A 22,206-nucleotide genomic window follows, 5' to 3' on the forward strand; every position below is an offset into this window, starting at 1 on the left:
GATCCCAACTGACAGGAGATCCCACTCTGACATATTTTCAGCGGACTGAATCTAGGAAAACGACTACGAAAAAGACAGGGAGAGCGATGTACATGGAAGTAGATTTGCGTCTTTATTATTCATCAAAAAATAGAAATAAATCAAAAGAAAAATCACTCCAATCAAAAAGACCTTTCAAATGCAAGTATTTGGGTCAAAAATATTTTTTCTTCCTTGATTGAAAATATTTATTTTTGATTGAAAAGGTTTTTTTTGTTTGTTTTTTTTTTTGTTTTTTAGATTGAAGTGATTTTTCTTTTGTCAAATATATTTTGGGCTCTATATTGCACGAACAATATTGTTCGTATAAGATTGTTTGCACAATGATTATCTTGTTTTTACAATACATATATTTTCGTAATATGTATATACATATATATTGTTCACACGACACAATTTATTATCACGTTTGTACAATAGAGGGATCACAAATTAAATGTTCCCCTGTGGCAGCTTTACGCTTCCATAGGTTCCAGCATCATTCCCATTTCTACCAAATTCTTTCGATCCCACTTGGTGATGTTAAACTAAACTTCTGTTCAGCATCACTGCCACAGTAGAAACAATGATGGTGACTGTTCCATAACTCCCTTTAGAGCCACACAAAGTTCAGAGTTCTGGAGTTATTGATTTGGTATTTTATCACACCGAACACACATATTTTAAACATTTGTGTAAAATATTTTGGGTTAACAGGCTTATTTGTAGTTATTTTTTGTTAATGAATAAGCACCGTACCTAATAAATAAAATTAATTCATGGAGGGTGGTTAGTTTCTTTGTATCACTATAGTGTAGCTAGTTTGTCAGACAACTGTGCTGTCAGAATGATTAGATAAAGGAAACATTTTAGACCAGGGGTTCTCACCTGGTCTCACCCTGGGACCCACATTTTGCCACAGTCATTAAATCGCGATCCACTTGGTTTTTTTTTTTTTTTAGAATTCTACCAACCAAATTTAGTTTTTGAAAAATTGCTGTTGAAAACAAACATAAATAACATTTTTTTGAAAACATAAATGTATATATTTTCCACATGCGTTTCACAACATGCCTGTTAAATTTTAAAAAAATTTCAAAAAAAAAGACAAGTCCAACATGAAAGACATTAAGTATTTATTTATATTTGATCAGCTGTCCGTGACCCACCCAGCACAGGTTTGCAACCCACTTTTGGGTCCCAACCCACCAGTTGAGAAACGTTGTTTTAGACTAACTAAAAAAGTGCCAATGCAAATATTAAGTGTTTTCTATATTCTTTTTTTTTTTAATACTTGAAATATATTCGTTTTTTTCCATAAGAACAAAGCAACATAAAAACATTTCAGCAACAAACAGTAAACAGTGTCAGTGCATCTACGTTGACAATCATTAGTTTCTATTACATTTCTAGGCCATTGACATTCTTACAGTGTTTGGTAAAAGAGGGTTTTGCACAGAATTTTGAGTGTTTTATTACAGTGCACGGGTAGTGTGCAGGGGATCTTATATCTGAAAGTATAACGTTAGTTTTGTCTAATTTGCAGTGTACGACTCCTTTTGTAGGCGTAGTAAGGTCAATCTTTCCATCTCATGAATCTCCCTGATAACTTCAACCCAGTTATCTACCGTAGGTGTATCCTTCTGTAACCATTTATGAGTTATTGCTTTCTTTGCTGAAGCAATCAATATTTTCAGCAGGTATCTATCATGTCCTGTCATTCCTTTAGGTAAATCACCCAGATAAAGTGTTGTGCATCATAATGGCATATTCTGCTCAAAAATGTGTTGTAGGACTTCCCAAATATTTTCCCAGAATATTTGAATTTTTGGGCAATTCCAAAAAATGTGGTGGTGGTCCGCTCGTGTTTTCTATATTCAAATATTTTTTTCATGCATCATCTCCATTAGATGTCCAATCTGAAAAACAGAATTCTAACCAATACCGTCAGGCATTTAAAAAAATTGTATTTCATGCGACACATTTTTTGTTTCACACGAGTTGCAACATTTGATTATTCTTGTTGCATCTATTAAATGGTGCTTCTTTAATTCTTACCTCCAATTGTCCTCCATATAACTACAGTACATCTTGTTTAGTAAGTGAGTTTGATGCCAAATCAGTAGCCAACAGTCAAAATCATTGTTTGGGATGTGAAAGGGAGGGGATACACAACATATGTGAACAAAGACATACAAGCACATCTTTGAATTATTTTTATTTCAAAGCCATTTTTTTTTAGAAAGCTGAGAACAGGGCTGATGCTTTCTCAATCAAGCAGGAGACGAGACCTTTAAGAGGAAACTCTCTCAACACAAGAACCCACAATAAATCACAGAGCTGCTTTTTTTTTAAGTGTACAACAGGACACACACTGCGATTTAAAAAATAAAGAAAAAGCTTTTTGAGGTAGCCACAGATCTGACCAAACAGCATCAATTATACACCTTTGAACTGACACACTGAGAATAGTAGTAAGGCCTTTTTTTTGTAACAAACAAACAACAGCAAGGCACAGGAGAGAGTCGGGGTCAGAGGTCGCCTCTTATGTAAACTTGAGGCTTTCACCTATTTTTGAGCAGATGTTCTGCAGGCAGCTGCTGCCCGGCTCTCCCTCATCTCAGCACTCACAAAGCCACACGGTAAAAAATTCCAACCTCTATAAATCCGAATTGATATTAAAAATACTCCCTCTTTGATCTCGCAATAATGTTGCTGAGAAAATTCATGATAAAATGCAAATCTGACAATGAGATCGAGGTCTGTCCAAGATCTTTACAGAAGACATTGTAACATAAAAATCAAAGAAATTTACCAGTAGATACAAAAGAGAACAGTTTCATTAAACTTGATGGAATGAACTTTGAGCAACAGTTTAAAATGTGTCTTGTTTTTCCAGTTGAAAGAGTGTATGTCCAGTATTTCCAAGAACACCCATAAGCTAACGCTGGGCTCAGTGGCACAAGCTGTTCTTTCTTCTCAACTCTGTAGGACAGATGTTGGTCTGCATGGTTTAAAAAAAAAAAAAAAAAAAAAGCCATAAAACAGGACATAAACATCAGGAAGAGTTACCATCACAAAATACAGCAAAGTAATTTGCTGCTTTTTTGCTAAGCATATTAGAAAAAGAAAGAAAGAAAGAAATTCACAAAGAAATAGTAGTACATATTACCCATACAGTACATGAGGACAATCATTAGGGAAGGTGGCGTACAATGAGTTTGTTTCTGTGGAAAGCTACATTTTTAACCTTAAAGTGACTGAAAACAAAAAGTCAACACAAGCATTCATACAGCTTGAGGGATGTTATCCAAAATATGGATTAACAAAGAAAGAAAAAATATTTAAAAAAGTGCTACAGAAAGAAAATTCAAGGCCCAATTACAACCGAGCTCGGAGTCCAATTTAATCAAACCAAGGTTGAAAAATAAAAAGCTTTTATTCCACGTATGGGTGCACAACTGTTCAAACTACTTATTCATTGAAAAAAAATAAGCATGTTTAAAAATGTCTGAGAACACTCAGTCAGGATATTATTTGATTACTAACTGAATACTAGATAACTGTTTTCTGTTTGTAAAGTAATGAGTCATTTCTCATTATTGCTAAAAACTCAGGTTGACGATTTATTTCTGAAAAGCTAAACCTACTAGTCGACTAACCTTAAAACATGATTATTAGTGTCAAAATTCTTGTTTTTTGACATTATAGATTAAATAGTTTAATGCTATTAAATCAAATGGTCTTTTTTGAGTTAAAGAAGGAACAGAGGAGAAGATACAGGTATATTCTCCACTGCTATCAGTCCATACATCGAACAGTTGTGTAACCATCATTTTTCATCACATCATCAATTTCCTCTTGAGATCTGTTAATAATATCATTGCACATTTGGGGCCAGATCTTAAGGAGGTGAATTTATGTGTTTGCATTGTTATTTTTCCTTTAATTTGTCTGAATTGACTCGAGAAGAACTGGGGACATATGAGCTGGAACCAACCCGTTCCCTGATTTTAAATAACCTTTGTAAAAGAAGGCAAAACTTACAACTTCTTATGAAGAAAAAAAGGACTTGAGAAATAATCCAACAATAAATGTGAAAAGAGCGGAAAACAATTGAAGAGAACAAATGCATCTAACTCATGTTACTGCTCAACATTTGTCTTGAATCATAATGAAATATGTACATTAACCATTCATATTAGCACCTGTTGACGAAAATGTACAGTGACTGAAAACCATTCAAGAGTGGATTTTTTTGTTTTTATTACTGTTGCCTCAACCCCAATTGTGGCACCCATTAAAAATATAATAAACCTAGCCCTATAAGGTGCCTTAATTCATGTCACATTTGAGGTTTTTGTTAAATCTTCCACATTTAAGACCTTCTTCTGTATCTCCGCTCCCAACTGTATCAGAGAACATACAGAGTCTTTAAGGGAAGCCATTTTTAAATATGTCTAAATCCATGGCAAGTTAAATTATTCTTGAAGGGCCAAAATAAGTAATGAGAAGAATTACTGGTTTATGTTTTGCCATTACTAAGAGGCAAAAAAGAGAGAAAAGAATTCTACATATTTGGGTCAAATCAACAAATAGAAACATCAGAAAGACAACAAGGAACTATCCTCTACTCTGAAATTGCAATGTATAAGGTAAAGTTGTTTTTCTTTAGGAAAGAAAGAGTTTGGCTACTTTGTGTTGGAGTGCAAATCTCTCATGTGGTGAGGGCTGCAGAGGCTGCTTTGTGTCTGGAGGTCACTTAGTGGAAATGCTGCTGCTGGCAGTGAATCTTTTCCTCGGCCTGGTCCAGGAGCTCCAGCATCTCCTGGATGATGGCCTGCAGTGCACGGCCCAGATCTTCACCGCTGTAAGGCTTTCCCAGAGGAGGCACGTGGACAAAGGCAGAGCGACCGTGGCTCAGGTACAGAGACGTGTAGTAGGTGAAATCACACAGATACCTGATGGGGAACAGAGGAATAACCACTGTATGAAAAACAGAGCAACTTCAGACAACATAATAATAGCTAAACCTTAGGCATAATGTTATAATATTTATTTTTAGTTAAAAATGATAATCACATTGAATATTACCAGCAACTCACAAAACTACAACAAAAAACACACAAAATAAGAAAAATATATACTGAATAATAAAAAGAATTGACAAACAACAACAAAATACACAAAATGACACACACTAAGAGAAAAAAATACTTACTATTACCGGCAACACACAAAACGACAACAAAGACACACTAAAGAAGAGAAAAATACACAAGATCACTACAAAATCACTACAAAAATAAGAGAAACACACAAAACAACATAAAAAAACAACCAAAAAACACACAGACTGAGATAGTATAATTCAAATAATACCAACAACACACAAAAACAACACAAATCAAGATCAAGAGAAAAACATATTGAATAATAAAAAAAAACAACAACAAACTATAGAAATAAATCTATTTAGGAGTCAGTAAATACTGTTTAATTCCACTTATTTACAAAATGAGATACTTTAACATGTGTGTTATCATCCATCATTATGTCCTAGTTGTTTTTAATCTGAGAATTATAAAATTATGAGCAAAATGTTGAGGGGAGATTGAGAATCACTGCTTTAGGGCATCTAATTCGGCCCACAGGAATAAGTAAAAATGACAGAAAACATTTATCATTGTGTAAATTACCAAACAATTCATCTGTCGGTCTCACAGTTTTACCATACGTATATCACATGAATTTCCTCACAAACAATCCCAAAAACTTCCCCTAAAGATCACACAAAAGATGTTCACAATTACGCAATATTAAGAAAATGCATTATTTTACTTTTTTGCAAGCGTAAACCATGCATTGCTGTCAAAAAAAAAGATTGCACTACATGCAGCGTTAACTTTTGATGACATATGCAGACATGGCAAGATTACTGGATAAATACATACATTTAAAAAGTTACACAAAAATTTTGTCTAAAAATCAAGGAATTTAGAAGTGAAGATACTGCAGGGACTTAAATCTGTCATTTATTGATTGGATGGAAAAATACTTTACAAAAGCAAACAAGAGAACAAAAATGTGGAAATCGTTTTTTTCCCCACGTCGCCTAAAATCTGCAGCCCACTAGACATCAAGCTACTCTGTATTTGGCCCCTGAGTAAAGATTAGTTTAACACCACTGGTTTAGAGCATCTGTGGTCCAACATGTAAGGCAAACAAAGAAAAAAGTGACTTATAACATCTTTTAAATGGTATCTGTCCAAATATGGATGATTGCATATGAGAAAAAGTGGATTTAACAACATCAAAGCTTCACATTGTGGAGGTTTTTTGTTGTCCTGGTCCTGTGTGTAAGAATCAGTTTGACTAAACATGTGTTTGTGCTTACTGTATCTGTGCGTAAGGGAGTCTTTCCTCCTGGGTAAACTAAAAAAAACTGCATGACAGGGAGGGTGTAGTTCATTTACGTTTTTGTGTCTGTGTGAGTGGGGCATCACTTAAGAATTTCATAATAACTTAAAACATGTTAAAATTCAAAGGAAAATGATTGATTGTTTGGTTAAATAAAAAGTAGACAATACAAAATACAGAAAATATAAACCTTTAAGAAGCAAAACACAAACAAGGTACACAATCACTCTATTACAAAAACAACGTACAACAATAACATAATAAGAAATGTTATATTTTCAAAGATTGGGTAGCGTAGCAGTATTAGCAACAAAGACAAAGACACCCTCCCTGATATTGTGGAAACTCATCTAAGAGCTAAATTTTAGGTGATAAACCTCAATGATGACTGGTCTGTGTCACCCTTTTGTACAGGATCAGGCATGCCACGTAACAAAGTAGCACATATGTAGGTAATAGATGATCATAAAAAGGTAGAAATGAAAATTATTTGGTTAAAAGAAAGCTTTTTCCACTAATTCAGCTTTACATTCTATGCAACAGTCCAGCACAGTTCTGGAGCCACTTGTCTTAACTTGCTGCAAATATTAGAAACCCTCCTCCCTCACGTGTGAGCAAGACCCCTAGACATACTTCAAACTTCACCTGGAATGTTCCGGGTTCAAATCCATGTATCGAGGGCAACATATACAATTTCATCCTTTTTTTTCCAGAGTTAAAACAATAAATAAATATTTACCTCCCGGCATCTTTGGAGACAGACACAGTGACTCCCAGCCCTGACGCGGTCACTCTCTTACAGACAGACTCCATATCAACGACTGAGTTGATACAGTCTGGGCCACCCACAATGCAACACTGCGAGTCAGGACAGAAGCTGCTGTTGTCGAGGCCTTTATATCCATGATTTCGGCCACACTTCTCCAGTGTGACGGTGGTGGCCATGCCCGAAACCCCCACGTGAACGACCAGCTAAAATAAAAAATGAAAAAAAGAACATGAACAAAAATTTTTTTTTCATCTACATTTTTTTTAATATTGGACCAAAAATCAAACCCACTATCGTTTTGTTCCTGAACTGGCACCAACGCAACACACCACGTCTCATCAGATGCTAAATTGATTAGAAAACTTCACCAACTAAATGTAAAACCTAAACAATTAAATAAATACCAGTAATTTAAAAGTAAAAATAAACACGTAATTTTCTTATTGCAGTGCAATAGAGCCACAGAACAAAAAGACTTCACCAACTTAATGTTTTTATTTATTAACTGAGGTTTTTAAAATATATTGTTATTGTCAGAATGAGGGATTTCAATTAATCGAAATTATCTTTGGGAAACTTAAATCCTGACATTTTTAATAACTTGAGCTCCTCCTTTGAATAAATATTAATAAAAAAGACAGGAACGTTACCTCACCCCATTCACACTAATCAGCGTCACAAGATGTAGGCACGCCTGTTAAACCATCATACGTGTGATCGACTGTGGTAGAAAACCAGTGTATCCATAGAAAACTGCCACAAAACCCCCATTAGTCTGTTTATATCTACAGCTTATGCTCTGTACTGTATTAATAAATCATGGTAGTCTGTATTTGCATGTATGGTAATTTCCTTTATAGCAAAACTCTTTTTCACATGAAACATTCATTTTCAAGGCCTTTTCATTTATTTCATTTACCTTGAACAGATCATCAACTTTAACATCAAAGGGGATTGATGATCAAGGGACAAAGTACTTTTGTAATGTCATCGTAACATGAAGAAAAAGAAGATTAATGTTGTTCATATTACCAGTGGATGATACTGCTTCCATAATGAGGGAACTAAACTCTGGACTTTTTGGTATTCGACAGGAACCTCGTATACATGTAAGTCCACTCCACCTCCCAGGCCAAGCTTCTTCAATTCCTAAAAGATTTAACAAATAAACAGAAATATTAAGGAAAGAAAAAAAGCATACAGTATTTGGTAACCAACGAGGCGTAAAAAGCTACACAATGCAGTGTTATTTTGGGATATAAACATTGCCCACAAAGTTAACATATATGTCTAATAGATTTATACATCGTTTTTTATGCAGGTTATTGGAGAAATGATGTATATTAGTTTGTTACAGTTTTAAATTAAACTCACATAAACCTTGACAGACAAATTCCCAAAAGTGTTGGATCTTTTGTGAAATCAAACGTCATGAAAAATGTGTCATCAATAGTATAAGCAAGAAAAAATGGTTGTTAGACTTGCAGCCAGCCAGCTGACACCTCCCCCAATTTGCCCTGCAGGACAAACAGCCCTGGACACTGACCCCCACTCATATTGGGGAAAAAGGGGCTTGTTTGACCATGTCTGCGACCCCGCCACAATGTGGCCTTTTGTCGGCCTTTTAATATCATTATCACGTCTGTCTAGACACCCTGACAACCGCAATCAGTACCCCCACATGAAGCCCTCAACTGCTGGAAAGCCTTGGGCTGCATTGTCATTGCAATAAATGTGCTGAACACACAAATGCATGATCATTATAGAATTATAAATATGACAATACGGAGAAATAATAAATGTTTGTATCTGCCTGCATGATGAAAATGTATTACTTGTCCAATTCACAACAAAATGTAATAAAATAATAAAAAGTTGTATAACGTGTTTAACAGATTAACTCGGAACAGTTTTTAGAGTGCAAACAATGAAAGCGTATGTGATAAAATGCTTTTTTTTTTTTTAAAGAAATACCTGTACTGCTACCCAGCTGGCATTCACGGTGTGCTCTCCAAATGGCTCAAAACCTGAAAAATACAGCATTCGTTTAGGCCAAAAAACAATCTGTGTGACAGGGGATCTAATTCACAAAAACGAATAACAGCAAAGACAATTATATAATGCCAAATTTCCTTAACCGTGAAATATTTGAATAATAAAGTTTGTACGAAATGCTTTCTATGTAAAATTTTAAGTAACATTATTAGCCTCTTTCCTGGCTGTGGTAGGAATAAAGTCTCCCAGTTATTAATGCTCTAGGAAAGGGGAGTGGGTTCAAAACTAATTGAGGTATTATACGGTAATACAAGCTATTTGAGTTCAAGCCAAACGTCCACGTTACAATCTACAGAAAATATCAGTTTAGCCCTTGGCTATTTACTCAGGACTGTTTATACAGAGATCTATAACTCAGGCCCCCTCCACCACCACCACCACCACCCGTCCTGGGGTCAGCCGGTCCCTGGGGGCTGGGTGGAAAGTGGATGAGTCTGCCTGACAGGTTGCTGAAAAGAAGCAGAGTGAGGGGCCGGCAGCTGCCAGCCGGCCCGCTATTGTGAGGTTGCTGTTCCCAGGCAATCTACACATCTCTTATCAGCTGGGGCCGAGGGTCCCTGCACCTCTTTGTGTCTGAAAACACCAAATCACAGCCTTCGTTAGCTCTGATTGGCTAAAATGGCCCAGACGACATAATTGCAACCAAGTAGAACTAAAAGTAAACGGATTGCAGTCAGCTGGGGGGAGAAAAATAATTGCAACAATATTTGTTTCCTGTTTTACAGTTCAGTTTCACAGAAAATGCTACTTCAGCTTATTATTACTATGTCATTCAAAAATGATGGACACAATGTTCTCACAAATAAACCCAGAGAGCCTGGACAGATAAAGTCAAGATTATTAGTTTACAAAAGGGCAGAAAGCTCAAATCATTGGTATTGCTTTGGACCAGACTACCCGAAGGAATATGTGGCTACAGACATAGCTTATCGCCATCAGTACGACTGTGCCGGTAAAGAATCATGTTTTATTTTCTAGGTTTGATAAATAATACAATCTAAAAGGTGACATATAAAGCCAAAAAGATAGATTAATACATGTTTAATCAGTTAAAATAGGTTAATAAAGAAGGCAGGTAGCTAAAAAACTGATAAATCAATACAGCATCAGTCATAATAAATGTGTAATGTGACATAATTGGTGTATTAATAATATATTCTTCACCAAAAGTGATTCAATTACTCATAACTTCAATACAGCTATATATGATGATTACATTGTATGAGGAAATAATACATATGCATAAACAATTGTCAAACGTGTTGTTGACCAAACAAACACAATAATAATGCTGAACGTGCATTTTGTTTACGCCGTTTTAGCCTTTAAACAAAAGGCAAAAACAAAACAAAAAAAACAGACAGTTCGCTTCTACGACAGTATTTAGATAGTGTTGTGTTGCTGTTGTTGTAAGTATGAAGCAAACGTGTGTTTGTGTTGGAGCTGAGGCACCAACAGCCGGACGCCATTAACGCCGCAGCAGCAGCAGCTGTCATCCCCCAACTTTTTCCTCCAACAATTCCTTCATAAACCCACAAACACAGCCGATAAACGGAGACACACCTGTGACGACCACCGTTCGTTTATTATTATCCATTTCCCGTCCTGTCACCGGGGAATCGTCGGTCTTTAGGGGGGATTGACACCTAAAAGAGGGCCGTGAGAAGAGTGGTCCGCCGCCCCTCAGTTACTGCCGAGCAGAGCTTCTTCTATGCTGATACCGGCCAGACCGGCGACTCGGAGAGGCTCCTTCAGGACGCAGACTGCGTACGATGTGACGTCATGGCGTTACTGTGACGCTGTGACGAAAGGTTTTTATATATATATATATATATATATACCCCTTTGGAATAAATCAATTACAACTCTGTAATTATGTCATTTTACATCTAGTCAAGTTATTTATAAAATTAAATTGTTCAAAATTATAAAACATATCATAAAATAAAACAAAAAAATAAAATAAAAATGTTTTCTCAACTGGCCTCACCTCGAAATACTAATTATTAGTTGTCGTAGTAGTAAATTTGTATTTTGTGGCGACAAATATTTTATTTTATTAGCATGTCATGTCTGGGGCTTGGTACAATTTCACAGCATGCCTGTCAAAAGAAAAGTTTCTTTCAAAATAAAAGACAAGTTCAACATGAGAGACATTAACTATTTATTTATTTTTGACCAGCTATCCGTGACCCACCCAGTACAGGTCCACGACCCACTTTTGTGTCCCGACCCCACCAGTTGAAAATCGCTGTTTTAAATTTTGATATCAAAAAAGAGAATGCATTTCTCAACTTTCATTTGAAGTAACTAAATCCAAAGTTAATTTAAAGAACTGTAAACAAATTCACCAGTTGTTATTTACCTTTTTTTGTCATTAATAAAACACATCATTTAAAGATAAAAAGGACCCAGTTTCCTCCCACGATGCTAAAGATATTTAAAACCTTTGCTCTAATTATGGTTTAGTTCTGCAATCATACTTTAAAGCTTTCTCTCCAAATTGTTATAGTTTTTATTTTTATATTTTCTGTTCAGTTCTTGGTTTTCAGTTTCACTTATGTATATATCTATGTATCGTTTTTTTCTTAAAGCTTTACATTATTATTGTCATTAATATTTATTTATTTATATTCATTATTATTAGTTGTGTTTATAATTATCTGCTGTGTTCTTGTTTCAGTATGGTCGCTGAACTACAGGTGGCAGTATAATAAAATGCAGTTATTCAGATTGCAGCACTTCCGGATGCTGCACACAGTAAAGAAGAAGAAGAAGAAGAAGAAACCCGAGAGTCGCGCGTGCAGCTCTTTCTGAGAAAAACACGGCTCAGAAATCACACACTGAACTACATATAGTGTCAATATGGTGAGTGTTTATTCAACACATCTTTGTTTACAGGAATCGTCCTGGGTTAATACGGTTTACAAGATCTGTAGCTGAATAATTCAACAGCTAACTGATGTTAGCTATGCGTGAGGATAAACGATTTACGTTTTTATTGCGAAAAAGCAGCTTACTAAAAATTTCATTCACCCTCCTGCTTTTAAAAACATTGAATAATATATATTTATTGTATGTTTGTATTAACACGGTCGTTTGATGTACCGGAGGATTAGCATCATTTGTTAAATCATCCAATTACACAACACATCATGGACAGCAGTATAAATACTGGTATTATTTTTTGTTTGTTCTTCTTCTTCTTCTTCTTCTTCTTTTTTTACAGGTTACATACTTTCAAAAAATTAAATAAATAATATATATATATATATATATATATATATATATATATATATATATATATATATATATATTTTCTCTAATTAAAATGCTTATTTTAATTTATTTTCCCAAGTTACATGTGGAAGCAGTGACACAAAATGTGAACCTTTGTTTAGAATGAGCGTACGTTCCTATTTAGTAGGTCAATATTTATTGTTTCTGAAATCTCAATTTTACTTTTTCTTCACCTTTTGCCTATTTCTCTTAGGCTGCTTTTGTTGTCATAATGGATTTGTTTTAGTTTCAGTTTTATTTTTGCTGTGGAGTATAGCAGTCATCACACAATTTGAACAATAAAGAACATATTATTGATCTCCTGCTAAATGTTTAAGTGCTGCTATACATTTACAGCTGTTACATCTAACGATTTAATGACCAGATAACAATAAATAACAATTGTGGGCCCTTGTGTATAATTTTCTGTTCCTTTTTACAGCTGCCCTTGTCACTTCTGAAGACTGCCCAAAACCATCCCATGGTGAGGACACACACTGGCACCTTCACATTTACATTGTATTTGTAAATCAGCTAATGAAGTTTAGTCTCAAGTGAAAAATATCCAACAATGGTAGAAACGTTTGTTGTTGAAACTGTTTTTAATTATCTAGTCTTTATTGTCATTACATACATAATATTATATAGTATATTTATAAAGAGGTATTCACGCACAGCGCAACAAGAACACTTTGAAAACACATCAGAACTCAATGAGAACCTTAACTGTTGATGTATGGGTAACGAGTTAGGAACAAAATAACATCACTAGATCATCATTTGATGGAAAAACCTACAAAGGACGGAATTCAAAGACAATCTAAAAAATCAACGTGGAAAAAAAAATATATATATATATACATACAATGTGTATATATATATGTGGCAGGCTAGACTAGTTTTCTCAAACTAGTTAAAAATGCATCAGAAAAGAGAACTGGAGGAATGTTCCTGGCCTCTACCTGTTAGCAACCTTCCTGCCCCATAGTTTACAAGATTAATTTTGTGAGCACTTCATTTTTCATTCATTCTATTTATCTTTGGGCTAAATTAACCCTACTGGATTAAATGTTTTCTTTAGTTTCATTACTGTCTTAGTTGTATAATCAGAAGCCTTGTACAATTTAATAACCTGAATCCTCCTTTTTTCAGCTGGTGGAGCTGAAGAATGGAGAGACGTACAACGGGCATCTTGTCAGCTGTGACAACTGGATGAACATCAATCTAAGAGAAGTCATCTGCACCTCCAGGGTAAAGCTGTGATCAGTTTTCAGATCAAATGAACAAAAAACAAGTCTGTAAAGAGAATATCAGACCAGTGGGTGGCAGTAAAACACTGGAATGATATAGGCTGTAGAATATTGATCTGAAGGATGTTTTTTTTACAAGTGTAGGAACTACTCAACTGTAGCTTTGCACTCAGACTGAGACCAACTATTATTACTATATATCTTGACGCTGACTTGTCCTTCAACAGGATGGAGATAAGTTCTGGAGAATGCCAGAGTGCTACATCCGAGGAAGCACCATCAAGTACCTGCGAATCCCAGATGAGATCATTGACATGGTGAAGGAGGAGGTGATGTCGAAGGGACGCGGTCGTGGAGGAGCCCAGCAGAACAAACAGCAAGGCAAAGGAAGGGGAGGAGCCGGCCGAGGTGAGGGGATGCATCGCACATTGGCTGTGTTCAAAATCAGCATACTAACATACTACTCATACTAAGTATGACGTCAAAATGAATATGTAGTGCGTTCACATCAGATAGGATGGAAAGATTGAGTACGCGAGAAATACCCGGATGTATATTTTATCGGGACATTTTTGAAGTATGCACGGTGGGCACACTAAACTGCCCCATGATGCATTGCGAGCGGAAAATGAAAATGTCCTGGGACTGGCTTCAAGCTAAAAATCAAACATTCCCTTTTCATAACAAAAGCACCTCTTCCTGTCGTTCATTAATTTTTAACGCTTTTGTAAATAGGGCTCTTGTTTTGAAGTTAACCAGAAGTTTTGTCAAATGATTTAACCGCAACAGCCCTTACATTACTATATTATATGCAAACACCAATAAGGTGGGCGATATATTGATTACTTTGTATCAAAATTCTTGTTTTCGGAGTCGCTGTTTTCACTACCTCTCAGTACAGCATTAAAAGCACAGTTGGATGGATTTCTGAGTGAGCTCTAACCCACATCTTCCCCTCAACAAGCCACACTACAGAACTCACTCACACATGCTGTCCCTTAGAGGAGAAAATGCCAAAAGTGGCACATATTTGTTAATAAATGTGCCTGTGTGGCATTTTGCATTAGCAAATTTAATCCAGAATCGTCTTTCTGGTAAGACTTTATTTATATTGTATATCTCCATTTTTAGAAAAAATATAGAGATGTGAGTTTCGGTCCATATCGCTTAACCCTAGTGTATAGTACATTAGTATGCAATTTCCAACACAGCCACAGGCTAATGATATGGTTTCATTATACTAACATTAACATTATTATTTTGTCTTTTCTCTAAATGAAAAAATGTCATAAATGTGAAACTCTGAGTGGGTGAGAGGCTCAGTAATGCACACTATGGACAACAGCTTCTCCATATGTTGGACAAAGTATCTCTTAATGACTTGGTGGCATTTACTATCACACACCTTCAAACATTATGTTATAAAGAGTTGAGGTTGTTTTTGAAGGAAAAAGTGAAATCAGGACCAAGTAGATTTATAGGAAACAAAAAATGCCATGAGGAGTAATGAATTAAATTGACCACTTTCAAGATAATACTATTGATTTTATTATATTTATTAACCCCAGTTTACTCTGCAAACACCAAGATTTGATTTCCCTCACTTATGCTAACGATCTGTTTGACTTTGTTTTGGTGCGTGATGGCGTTTCTTTCCCTGTTGTAGGTTTGTTTGGTGGTCGTGGCAGAGGAATGTCCGGCCCTGGTCGGGGTCACCAGCAGCAGCCTGAAAAGAAACCAGGCAAACCCCCAGGCATGAAGAACCAGCACTGATACCCACCTGAGTGACGTCCAATCCACCACCACAACGTCCAATCAACTCTGGATGTTTGTTTCTGCCGTGGAGCAAACACCCAGAGAGAAGCTGTGCTTTAGCGCTGAATTTTGTTTTCTTTTTAGCTTCCATCATTTGGTATTAACATTTTTTAGATTTACTCCATTGGAGCTTAGTGGTTGAGCTTCAGTGTCACTTTTTATGTTATGACAATAACATTTGGGATTGTACACTAGACTTGGAAGTTATTACTTGGCTGAGTTTTCATAGTGTATGTTCAGTCAACCTGTTTCTGTTAACCTTTTAAAAATAACACCGTCATCTCTTGTTTGGCTTTGTTTTGACAGGTTTTGTTTAAGACGAGAGCTCTTTGAAAATGAAGACTTGTGTTGAAGTATTTGTCAAATGTCATTTAATATTAGGCAAAAATAATTAGGCTATCCAAAGTACAAAAAAAAAAAAAATTGGCAGAAAATTAAAGCATTTCTTTTGTTTATTTTATTTTTGTAACGGACGATTATGTAAATTATTGACCAAGAACTTAAAATAAACATCTTTTGTTACACCGGTTGACATTTTAAATGTGGTTATCTCTAAAGAATTTACCGTAAACTACTAGAGTTCTGTGACAATATAATTAACAAAAAATGTAAAGTTTTTTTTAACCCCACAGCAGGGTTCCTACAGCTTTAGTCAAATTACATTCAAGACTTTTAAACAACTTTTATTGTCATTTGAAATTAAACTTAAGACCAACTTCACAGTCAACATAATTGGGGAAGTAAAAACACCATCAATTACATAGGGTTAGGGTCATTTTTGTTCTAGTGCAGACGTGCAACTGGTGGCCCCTAAAGTAAACTCTCAAAAATACATTAAAAAATAATCAAAATCACAAAACTAGCCAGAAATCTATAAAACAAAAAATATAAACCATTAAGAAATAATTTTGGAACAGGCAATTTTCGTGAACTCATTCACTGCCATTGATGTAAATACACATAATTTCAAATCTAAACGCTCGCGGCCAATGATATACATGTACGTCAATTGTGTTTTTCAACGGGGGTTGCTAGGAGACTGTGACGTAGCTCTCACATAAATATCAGCCTTATACTATGATGTAGTGACCAACTGGTGCCGTGTGGGTGGCAGCAGCTCACCTTTGGATGAGAGATCAGCCATGATGATCAGAGGAAGAGGAAAGGAGCTTACGAGACAGAAAATGTTGCTTGTGTGGAGATAGAAAAATAATAATCTTGCCATCAAAAGCCCGGTCTCAGTGTTTTATAGGAAACCAATGTTGAGGTGCCCCTAAAGCAAAAAAATAAAAATGCAAAAACCTTTTTCTCAGCTTTTTGCTCAGAAACTGGCATTATGTGTTAAACTACCTATATTTAACTGCTGATTAAGGAAGAACAAAACAAGCTAGAGACATTTTTTTCCAATGAATGTAGAGAGTCTATTCTTTCAGAATATGATTTTAGATTGTCGTAGTACAAAATATTCTGTAGGTCTTTAAAAATCAGTCAAAATGCTCAATGATGGTGAGTAGCTGCTCTGAACATGGCTGGCAGTGAATTTACATTTTGGCCTGTTTATACATTTTTTTAAAAAAAAACCTAATGTTACCATCTGTTTTGATCTGTGAGACTAATTACAATCACAAAATCACACGTGTTCAAATTTGAGACTTGAAACATTGATTTAAGACATTTTAATGACAATTAAAGCCTGATTTTTAGATTCATGAATTTAATGCCTTTTAAGGATCCGTGGGAACCCTGCACAGGCATTTAGAGTATATAACGCTGAACATTTCCTAATCAGTATGGAGAGAGAAAGGTGTCACCTCCAGTTGCATCATGTGCTCCCACTGTTTTTTTGTTATTGGTAATAAACAAAGTCATAGTTTATATAGTTAGGATTTAGGTCCTAACCAAGCCAAAGATCCATGGGTGACTTTAATGTTAGCACATTCTAAAAATGCATCAACCATTCCTCAAGTTTTCTATAGGTAAATTCCACCATTACCACAAATCACTTATTGATTCCATAACACATCTACAGTATATGTCATTAAACTATCAGCATTTGAAATTCAACATTCCAAACTGATAGTTGCTATTCCACCTCATCAACCACTAGAGGGCAAACATGTACAGCCATTGGTCCAGGACCACACTGAGGTGAGGTAGAGCAGATGAAGATAAAACCAGGTGTAATGTTTTAATATTGTCATATGCTCTGCTTAGTTTGATAAGACACTGTGCTCTGGAACCTTAAGTGTTTACAGATGAAGCTCAGACAATACCAAAACAAATTTATTGGCTTTATTCCAAAATAACATTTGATTTCTTGTAAAACAACTCTTTTTAAAAGATAGAAAACCGATTGCCAAAAGTACCTTATTAATCCTGTTTACTCATTGAAGTTCCTCTTTTTTTCAGATAAACTATTACAGGACATCTACTGGAACTGCTCCATCATTCAGCATAAACTCAAACATTCATGTTCATGGTTCTCTGAGTAAGCTTGTACCTGAGGTACTTGATTGGGTGATAATTACTTTGATTTAATCCCCACCATAATCATAAAAATTAGTTAAAAACGTGTAAAATCAGCCCTTTTTTTCCGTGTTATAACATAGTTACAATTTACAAGCTGAAGCTTTAAAAGTCTTGATATTTCCGTTCTTGCTTCAAGACGACAAACTGCTTTATTCCCTTGACCTGAATTCCTTTCATGACTTCATCTGTTCATCATTATTTCTTGTTGGGCTATGACAGAATATTTCCACGTGTCAACAACATGTGACAGGAGCAGATTCTCTGGGAAGTTTTCTTCTATGTAGGAAGGCACCTCCACGTCTTTACGATCCATGTAGCCAATCACTGCCTCCTTCACACTAAGAAGAGACAAAAGCATGAAATCTCAGGCTGTTTCTACACATATGCACTTATAAACAATAAAAATCTGTGAAATGTATATAAAAAATATATCATTTTTAATTTTGTGTCATCAATGTGAAGATTTTATTTGTAATCCTTTAATTGCTTCGATGATGAGTAGATATAGAAATTCTCATTTGTACAGTATATGTGTTTGTTTTACATTTCATGTGCTTTGACCTTTGTTGTTTTTCTTTTTATTTAACAGTTTACATATTTTTAATTAGTCTGAAAAGTAGTTTAATGGCTGCTGTTCTTTAATTTTATCCTATGGTTTTTAGGTCGTAGGATGCTGTTAAAAGAAGAGGTCTGTGAAGAATTAAAAATATAACTATTTTTTTCGCTAAACTCAAGCTAACTGGAGTTCACTGTCTCCATCAAAAACTGAATAATGAAAACTATTTTTATTTGTCGTCCAGTTTTACCTCCACCGTGGAGGATATTCTTCAGTAGCACGTTGGCGGCCCAGACAAAGCAAGAGGAACTCGTGCATCTCCAGCAGCCACTGGTCCACGTTTCCTCTGCTTAAGAAGCGTTTCAGCTCTGTCTTGTCCTCTTCTGTCAGAGGTTCCTGGTAATCAGCTGGATACTCCAAAAAAGGCTCCTTTTCACATAGAGCGAGGTATTTAATTAGCCAGGTATGAAAGGAAAAGGAAAATACATACAATATCAAGTAAAATAAGTAATTTACTATTCATACTTAATTTTTAATCCACCAGCTGAATATCAGTGAGAATGTGTAGTTGAACAGGAAACACTCACCATCTTCAGCAGCAGCATTTTTTTAGACTTGAGGGCAGAAATGAGCTGCCACAGTGAAACACAGTGTGTGAGGGAACATTTACCCAGAGCCTGAAACAAAAACACGTTTGTTAGACTCAAAAAGCGTAATGCAAATTACAACAACGAAAAATAAACACATTAACAGCAACAGGCATTGTTTCATTTATGAAAAGCTCAATGTATTTTTCTAATTACATGTTTTCTTTTGTTTTAATAAATGGCTTAATAGCCACTTAGTAAGATTATTATTACGTTATGTAATTATGATTTAGACATGTTCCTCTATGTTTAGATGGTTATTTCTGTATCAGATTCATTTGAACAAACCAACCTATTAACCATGCACATGCACTGACCTGCAGTATATGATGATCAATACTCTGGGCCATCTTCAGTTTGTCACAGAGGTAGCTGACCAGTGGAAGAGTGGGATCTCCTCCTGTTACTGATAGGAAACCAAGAAGCAGCTCCACGATCCTCAACGCCTCACACACGTCGCTGAAAGAGTCCAACTCTCCAGACACAGCGCTCCGGGTGTGAGGGGACATATGATGCTGAGAAAGGGATAGATTTTGAGACATCGGGAACATCTTTGTATTGATCAGTGTAATGTGTTATGAAGGTAAAGACTAGTGTTCATTTAGACATTCAATTCAAGCAAACCCCTGAATATATATTTATATATATATATATACACACAGTATAATGGAGCCTACCCTAGATTACAGAACCTACACGGTTTGGTACATTCATTCTTCTTTTTTTTTTGTAACTAATGTCGATTTAAAAGTAATTAACTGTGGGTTGTGAAACTTTACCTGAGGGACGTTTCCTGCTAAAGTCTTGAAAAGGGTTTCATACTCTCTCTCCTGAGTGTTTATCAGTGTGGGAATTCCCTTAAACAAAGCAAGATCAGTTCAGTGAAGTTAGAGCAGCACATTCACAAAGTAAACATTTCTATAAAGAAACATCAGTTTTTTTTTTGTGTTTAATAAAACAATTGTAGATAACATTTGGTCAATACTTTGAACGTTTAAGATGTTGTACCATTAGTTCTACACATTTCTAACTAAATTTGATGCATCTGTGCAGACTCACTGTGCGGGTGATGAGTGGTTTTCCCTGCAGGAAGCGGGTGATGATCTGCTGCTGGATACGTGGCAGGTCGTACTGTGATATCACCTCATGGCCACGTTCCAGGCTGTACTGGCAGTTGGACAACACCAGAGGAAGGAGGTCTTTGTCAATCTCGAAGGAGATCACATGCTGCTCCATCAGCTCACCCATTGTCACCCTGTAGTGGCTGCACACATTACAGAACTTTAATGGGCAGAACTTTCTAAATTAATCTGTAAAAAGTTGCTTTAATTTTGGTGGATGTTTAATGTAACACATCTGAATTTTTCATTGATTCACAACTTGGAACATTTTGAATGTTGAACTTTAAATAAACAATCATAATACGAGAAAGGAAACTGCCACTCATGTTTCAGATTTTTATAAAGGGACATTTCCTTTTTATATGTACGGCATGACTGAATGTATGATTTTTCTTACCTGCTATCCTCTCCAGTATGCGTGTCCACAGCTCCCACTAGCTCATTGTGCAGAGTCACAAGGTAATTGACCAGAGCTGTAGCGCAGAGCCCTGGGCCCTGTCGCCGAGGCAGGATGTACTGCAGAGGGCTGTTCATGTTTAAATCCTCACTGCAAAATTCCTCTGGGATTTTCATCTCAGCTGGAATTTAAAAAAGGCCATATAGAGCAATTCATTTTGATTTTGCTTTGATCATATTTTTTCAGTTATAATGAAAAACCACCTTCAAGTAGGGGGATAAAAACAAATACTAGCCCAAGAAAATCTGTCATCACAGTTATGATTAAGCAATGATGGGTGGGTCACATGTTCAATAAACAATAATGCAAACAGTAAACAATAATAGGAAGAAAATGTTTGTCTGTGAAGAAACATCATGTCCTGCCACCCAGAGGAAGAGGTTAGATTCAGAGTCTTTTCCCTAGTTTACAGCTACACTTGTGCTACAATTTATAATTCAAACATTATTCAAGTAAGATTTTCTTTCCAGGCAAGCAACACCCCACCAATTAAAAGAGTAACCAATAAAAATCTAAAAATAATTGGCAGATCACTTGGCCATTAAAACTCATATTAAACTAACTCGTAGACATCTGGGGCCTGTACTACGAAGCTGGATAAGTATATTCAGGAATTCTCTCAATTAGCTGGCTTCACCAAACATTATTCGGCAGAGAGCAGCTGTACTAAGAAGCAGGTGATTTCAGCCAGGCTATGTACGTGCGCACTCCCATCAAAGGGGCGGAGACTGCAAAGTCCATCCACAAACACGGAGAAACTGTATAGAGCAACTTACGTCACAATTGAGGAATAATTCTTTAAAAATACAAAAAAGTCAAATCCATAATTCAGACCAAAGACGACACTGTTGCTGCAGCAAAAGCAGAAAGGAAAGATTGGAGGCAGGAAGCTGATAAACGGACAGCGCTCTGATCAGTCTCACTTTATTACAACACAGATGTGTTTCTATTCTAGTAGCCCTCCTCAAATTATCACACACACTGGGATGAAAACGCATTGTTTCATTCTGACAACTTTAAAAAGGGACAAACTGCAATTAGTTCATACTGTTCAGTTGCTTTTATCCATAAATGATCTTTCTTTTCTAAGCACAGATCTGGTCACCAACCAGGATCTTCTATGAATGGGCAGGTTATTTTCCAAGAGAACTGATTGGTCAGGAGGCGGGACTTTTGTACCCGCTCATATCTTATCCACATCTTAACCCAGCACCAACCAGGTGAGCCGTTCAGCCTGTTGCCATGGTGAATTTACTACGGTAAGAAGATAACCAGTGTTGTAGTACAGCA

At 35.9% G+C, this 22,206-nt stretch overlaps 3 protein-coding genes across 4 annotated transcripts in view; 1 reads left to right on the forward strand and 2 right to left on the reverse strand.

The window, feature by feature from the left end:
• Positions 1-1,700: 1,700 nt before the first annotated feature.
• Positions 1,701-11,032, reverse strand: LOC114461841 (pyroglutamyl-peptidase 1-like). 2 transcript variants are annotated; one of them, XM_028444281.1, is made up of 5 exons: positions 10,826-11,032; positions 9,182-9,234; positions 8,240-8,356; positions 7,178-7,410; positions 1,703-4,979 (listed from the first exon to the last, which is right to left on the reverse strand). In XM_028444281.1, exons 1-5 carry the CDS (start codon positions 10,857-10,859, stop codon positions 4,781-4,783), a joined length of 636 nt encoding a protein of 211 aa, XP_028300082.1. In that variant the 5' UTR covers positions 10,860-11,032; the 3' UTR covers positions 1,703-4,780. The 2 variants fall into 2 exon arrangements, with proteins under 2 accessions (XP_028300083.1, XP_028300082.1); XM_028444282.1 differs by lacking the exon at positions 9,182-9,234 and having other exon boundaries at positions 1,701-4,979; positions 10,826-11,022.
• Positions 11,033-11,986: 954 nt separating this feature from the next.
• Positions 11,987-16,135, forward strand: lsm4 (LSM4 homolog, U6 small nuclear RNA and mRNA degradation associated). Its single transcript, XM_028444283.1, has 5 exons — positions 11,987-12,130; positions 12,984-13,025; positions 13,694-13,792; positions 14,019-14,199; positions 15,458-16,135. The coding sequence occupies exons 1-5, from the start codon at positions 12,128-12,130 to the stop codon at positions 15,562-15,564; spliced, it is 432 nt and encodes a 143-aa protein (XP_028300084.1). The 5' UTR covers positions 11,987-12,127; the 3' UTR covers positions 15,565-16,135.
• Positions 16,136-17,884: 1,749 nt separating this feature from the next.
• Positions 17,885-22,206, reverse strand: part of LOC114461838 (E3 ubiquitin-protein ligase rnf213-alpha-like) — a 64,595-nt gene continuing 60,273 nt past the window's right edge. The window contains exons 62-68 of the mRNA XM_028444277.1: positions 20,857-21,037; positions 20,398-20,602; positions 20,118-20,195; positions 19,656-19,853; positions 19,279-19,368; positions 18,942-19,120; positions 17,885-18,473 (exon numbers count right to left, since the gene is read on the reverse strand). Coding sequence (XP_028300078.1) covers positions 18,317-18,473; positions 18,942-19,120; positions 19,279-19,368; positions 19,656-19,853; positions 20,118-20,195; positions 20,398-20,602; positions 20,857-21,037 — 1,088 coding nt within the window. The 3' untranslated portion in view covers positions 17,885-18,316. The remainder of the gene's footprint in view (positions 18,474-18,941; positions 19,121-19,278; positions 19,369-19,655; positions 19,854-20,117; positions 20,196-20,397; positions 20,603-20,856; positions 21,038-22,206) is intronic.

This window comes from Gouania willdenowi, chromosome 4, assembly GCF_900634775.1.
Source record: "Gouania willdenowi chromosome 4, fGouWil2.1, whole genome shotgun sequence".
Taxonomy (NCBI): Eukaryota; Metazoa; Chordata; class Actinopteri; order Blenniiformes; family Gobiesocidae; genus Gouania; species Gouania willdenowi.

Bases quoted from the DNA above. Each gene is read 5' to 3' on its own strand.
- LOC114461841 (XM_028444281.1), bottom strand. From the start codon at position 10,859: ATGGATAATAATAAACGAACGGTGGTCGTCACAG. The intron at 9,235-10,825 runs GTGTGTCTCCGT...TGTATTTTTCAG, and splicing joins ACGAACGGTGGTCGTCACAG to GTTTTGAGCCATTTGGAGAG. The intron at 4,980-7,177 runs GTAAATATTTAT...GTTCCCCATCAG, and splicing joins GTCTCCAAAGATGCCGGGAG to GTATCTGTGTGATTTCACCT.
- lsm4 (XM_028444283.1), top strand. The intron at 13,026-13,693 runs GTGAGGACACAC...TCCTTTTTTCAG, and splicing joins CTGCCCAAAACCATCCCATG to CTGGTGGAGCTGAAGAATGG. The intron at 13,793-14,018 runs GTAAAGCTGTGA...GTCCTTCAACAG, and splicing joins AAGTCATCTGCACCTCCAGG to GATGGAGATAAGTTCTGGAG.